Source organism: Lontra canadensis, unplaced genomic scaffold (genome assembly GCF_010015895.1).
Source record: "Lontra canadensis isolate GAN:19392208 unplaced genomic scaffold, GSC_riverotter_1.0 scaffold1790, whole genome shotgun sequence".
Lineage (NCBI taxonomy): Eukaryota > Metazoa > Chordata > Mammalia > Carnivora > Mustelidae > Lontra > Lontra canadensis.
Window position 1 is genome coordinate 3,989 of NW_022632774.1, and position 4,967 is coordinate 8,955.

A 4,967-nucleotide genomic window follows, 5' to 3' on the forward strand; every position below is an offset into this window, starting at 1 on the left:
TATTGAGGTAGTGTATCACATTGGTTGGTGTGTGCATGTTGGGCCACCCCTGTATCCCGGGAGTAACAACCACTTGGTCATGGTGAATAATCCTTCTAATGTGCTATTGGATCCTATTGGCTAATAACGCAACTGTCACACTGATGTCCTCTCAGTTGTCATGATGTCCCCTAGTGCCAACATTTTAGGATATATTTTCCTCACACCAGGATATTCCCCTGGGTCACCACAGGATCATCTCTTAGAAGGTCGCATGGTACCTGAGGGCCTCCTCATCCTCAGACTCTGCTTCAAGTTGTTCCAGCAATGTCCTATAAGGTCAAAGAGATTGTTGGACTCGGGCTTTTTCCATTTCCTGGATGTGCTGAAGATGAGGGTTAGAGTGTTTGATTTGCCTTTTTCGTTGATTGGTTTAATTTTTAAATGTCGGTGAAGAGATTTAGATGTAGGAGTCCTCCAGGACTGTATGTTGTCCAGAAGTTCTCAATACATACTGGAAAGCTTTGTTCAGCTGGTGTTTTGACGCACCTCTGTGTCATTCTTTTTGACAGTGGTTCAGATTATTTAGTCTTAAGTAGAGAGAAACAGAAATCTCCTAACACATTGTATATATTGTGCCTCAGTTGGATATCACATGGCTAATTTTTTTGCTATGACACAAAGCACTGCAATAAAAAAAAAATCCTACATCTCAATTGCCTTTCGGTCCCCATGTGTTTCCAGCCTCGAATTAACACTGGGATTGCCATGCAGTAGGGTGAACACACCAACCACTGTCTGGATAGAAGGAAATATAGGGCGAGTGAGTGATTTCATTATTCTCCTACCAACCCATAAGAGAATTCTTTTTATTCCGTTTCCCGTCCACCACTTGCTATAGCTCTCTTTAAAATTTTGTCAGTGTGATGCATGTATAAAGCAAGCCCGTGGTTCTTCGTGTTATCTTGACTGCTTGGGATGTGTTCAGTGACTTCATAGGCTGATTTACAGTTTGTGACTTGCTCTAAGCATTTGCACAGATCTTAGGAGAGCCAGACTTACACATATTTATTTGCAGGAGCTCTTTAGGTTCTGGATACCGATCCTTTGCTCATGAGGGAATAAAATCACCTTTTAGAAGCAGATCGGATTCTGCCGTGAAGACTCACCATGCTCTGAAGGACGTGAGTCAGTGGGGAGAGATGACAGGAGAGACAGTGCTGTGGTGGGGGATCCGGGAAACTCAGAAAGAGTCTCGACTGCTTCATTCCCAGAACATTTGTTTGCATCTGGCCTGTCAGGATCATGTCTGAGACTGACAGGTAACTGCTTGAAAGTGGATTTCTGAGCGATCCTTCAATTCTCTATCTCCCCGACACATCTAGCAGAATCACCACTTTTATTGACCCCACACGGTGGAGGAAGAGCAAAATTCCATGAGTTCTCTTGGGATATAGAACAAATTCCAGGGGCACCTGTGTGGTTCAGCCAGCTAAGTGTCTGCCTTCAGCTGAGGTCATGATCCCAGGGTCCTAGAATCAATCCTCCTGCTGGGCTCGCAGCTCAGAGGGGACCCTGCTTGTCCATCTCCCTCTGCCCCTCTCCCCTACACATGCTTTCTCTCTCTCCCGCCCTCTTTCTCTCTCCAATAAATAAAAATATTTTTAATACTAAATAAATAAAAAATAAAAAATTCCAGGGGTGCCTAGAGCAGCTTAGTCAGTTAAGCAACTGCCTTTAACTCGGGTCAGGATCCCAGGGTTCTGCAACGGAGCCCCACAACCGGCTTCCTGCTCAGCGGGGAGTCTGCTCTTCCTTCTCCCTCTGCCCCTCCCCCAGCTTGTGCTCACTCCTTCTCCCCCCTCCCCTCTCTCAGATAAATAATATCTTTGAAAACAAAGAAAAAAATAACTTAAAAAATTCCAAATCAACTATATATTTTTATAGTAGAGATAATATTTATTTAAATATACGTATCTGGGCATAATTTACTGAAGAAAATAATCACACGTATGTCATTCTGTTTAAAAGGCAATGAGCTTCTTTCTCAGTACATAGAAAAAAAAATCCCTGAGGTTCTATAACTTCGAACAATATCTTCTTGGTGATATTGTCTGCGAGGACATGGTTCTCTTACAGAGAAAAATGCAATATTGCACAACCAAAGGACAAGATGGAAAACGTCCTCTTCATTGAGACTCCTCAGTCAAGTACCTAAACATTTCAGTGCAAGAATTCCATCACTTAGCACCGACAGAAAACGGCATAGAATATGCCAAGGGAAAGTGCTGAACAGGAGAGCCACCAAATGCAAGAAGGGGTATGAGGGGTTCGCGGTCCTACACCACGTGGTTGGACTGAGGTCTCTGGATTTGTAAACTTGAAAATGCTGGTGGTCGCCTAATGATGAACTCATCCAAAGGCAGCTGGCCCAGAGGCAGAGTTGCTGAGCTGGTCCCACTCTCAGAGGTTTCTTGGTGGACTTGGCAGCCTAAGGAAAGAACAGGTGTTTGTCTTCGTGGCAGAGGAAATCCTGGGTCTCTTGTCCTGGGGCTGCCCTTCACCAGCACTCCCCACCCCAGAGCCCTGCCCTTTGTCCAGGGACATGCTTTCCCCACAGCCATGACCCCAGCCCTGGGCCCAGCCACCTTTACAAACCTCCTTCCTACTGAACCAAATCACTGAGTCAGCCCCAGACCCTGTTTCCCATGGTCTGGGCTCAGGACCAAGGCGAGTAAGAAACCAACGTGCTCACGTGACTCGTGTTCCTATGCTCCCTCTCATGGCAGGTCGTAAGGATCTGCTGGGGCATCTGACAGAAGACAGGGGCTTGCAATGGACACCCCTAATCTTGGGGAACACTGTGGGCAAAGGTCCTTCTTTTCCCTTCCCTCCCAGCCTCCTGGCGAGCAGCACAAAGAGCTCTTAGCCTGATGATCCCTTCCCCCACCAATCCATTCTTGGTCCGGCTCAGCTGGAAGCTCACAGGGGAGCTCAGTTAGCCCATCTCCCAGGTCAGCCCTGCCCAAAGCAGGGGCTGCTCAGTGGCTCAGGATCTGAGGTCTGCAGGAAGCTAGCTGCCGGGACGGCTCTAGTCTCAGCCAGGATTCCCACTGTTGCACGGAGAACTGGCCTCCTTCTAGTCCTGTCAGGCACGGTCTCTACTGGACACTTGCTGCTTTACATGCAAGACACAAGCCATGTTCTGGGGGAACACGGCACTACCGTCTAGCCCTTTGAAATGGTCTGCAGAGGCCTTCCCACTCCCACTTCTTGGGATTTGACCCTGGCCCCTTGTCCTTATAACTGCCCAGATGGGGTCCCCTTCTCCTTGAGATGTCCTATGGAGCCGCCATGCTGCTCTCTCTCAAAGGGGAGTACGGCCCATGCTGTGTGTCCCCACTGTCCCTACACCACCCACCCTGGGCCCAATTTGACTCTCTCCAATGGAGAACCGAGTCAGAGCCAGGCCTGACTTCCTCAATCCCTTTAGCACTGACAGGCCTTAAGCAGTGGTGTGGGCCCTTCCCCTTTCCCAGTGGCCTTAACAGTGAGTGAGGCCATATCAGAGCTCAGAGCGGAGCTTGCCCAAGTTGTTGCCAGCACGTGGGAGGAGATCTCATTCACCTGGTCCCACTGCCCTGCGAGAAGGTTCAGAGAGTGGGCAGGGGTGAAGCTGGGAATTCACCGTTCCTTGTGCTCACACCAGGCCATCTGCTCCTCCCTTCCCTCTCAATCTGCTCTCACTACCTGCCCCTCTAATGGTCTCCAACAGGGATGCCAAGTATGACCACACAGCTGAAGAGCAGGGGGAAGATCCAGGTGCCGGGTCTGATGGCCTTGGCCCTGCCCGGGGCCGTGTCTTGTCGCATGGTTGGTGGCACTGAAATGAAAACACAAGGATCAGAGCCCCAGTTGGGACCCCAAACTGGGGGAGGCTTCCTCAGCTCCTGCTGGCCCAGGTCCATCCTACCAGGCAAGACGGTGCCTATCACTGTCCTTGTGGTAGCTACTGTGACCAGTGCTCATGCTGGCAAGGAGGGAGGGGATGTTCTCTGTGCCCTAGGGCCTCCTCCAGCCAATAGGGGAAACAGGGTTTGCAATGTAAGCAGTCACTCCTGCTGTGACACACAGGAGGTGATGCAGGACAAGGATGGTGACAACCACATTCCCGGTGGCACTGAAGGATTTCCAGCAATACACCAGGTGACACGGAAAAGACGATGATTCTCAGGAAAAGGAACATAGGACCATCTCTGGAAACAGACTGATGCTCCCCTGTTTGCGCCAGCAAGAAATCCGAGAAAGACCCAAGCACGAAGGTGCGTGCAGCCAGGAAGTGATTCCAGGAGGTGAGAAGGGAAAGGAAGGATGCTAGAACATTCCAGTGGCCATTATTATACCAAGAAGAATTCGCCATGGATGGACCAATTTCTCTCTCTCTCTCCCTCATACACACACACACACACACACACACACGCACACAGCCCATACTGTGGGGCAGGTGGAGCTCATCTCAGGAGAACCAGCAGTCCATCCAGTCTTCTGAGTTACCTGTGGTCTCCTGCATTTCATCCCAGCGCTCCCACACTTGCTGAAGCCAGCTCTGACAGTCTCCGCTTGAGGTCCTCACGAGCAGCCTGGTCAGCTCTCTGTCACCATCCAACATGTCCTTAACCTGTTGGCCTCCAGAATGATCCACTGTCCACTTTCTGTTCTTCGGGTCAAAGAGGTAGGTTATCGGCTCATTGAAGCAAAACTGCCAGGATTCTCTGGTGTGTCCGTCGGCCCCACGCTCACACGTGAGCCTGCCCTGCATGGTGAGAGAACCTGCACCCGCCCCCAGCGGGGGAACAAGTCAGCCTCTGGTCCTGACCAATCCTTTGTCCCACCCGCTGTGCACTCCTCAGCTCACTCCCAGCCCTCCTGGTCCTGCTCTGGCCTCCTTGTCTACACTAGCTGCTGGCCGCATGTGTGGGACCCACTTC

General features: G+C 50.4%; 1 protein-coding gene across 1 annotated transcript; it reads right to left on the reverse strand.

The window, feature by feature from the left end:
• Positions 1–3,464: 3,464 nt before the first annotated feature.
• On the reverse strand, positions 3,465–4,937 carry LOC116863604 (UL16-binding protein 1-like). Its single transcript, XM_032851015.1, has 2 exons — positions 4,534–4,937; positions 3,465–3,862 (listed from the first exon to the last, which is right to left on the reverse strand). The coding sequence occupies exons 1-2, from the start codon at positions 4,796–4,798 to the stop codon at positions 3,738–3,740; spliced, it is 390 nt and encodes a 129-aa protein (XP_032706906.1). The 5' UTR covers positions 4,799–4,937; the 3' UTR covers positions 3,465–3,737.
• Positions 4,938–4,967: the final 30 nt, after the last annotated feature.

Coding starts and splice junctions, on each gene's coding strand:
- LOC116863604 (XM_032851015.1), bottom strand. CDS start 4,798: ATGCAGGGCAGGCTCACGTGTGAGCGTGGGGCCGACGGACACACCAGA. Junction 3,863..4,533: donor TGAAATGCAGGAGACCACAG/GTAACTCAGAAG, acceptor TTTTCATTTCAG/TGCCACCAACCATGCGACAA.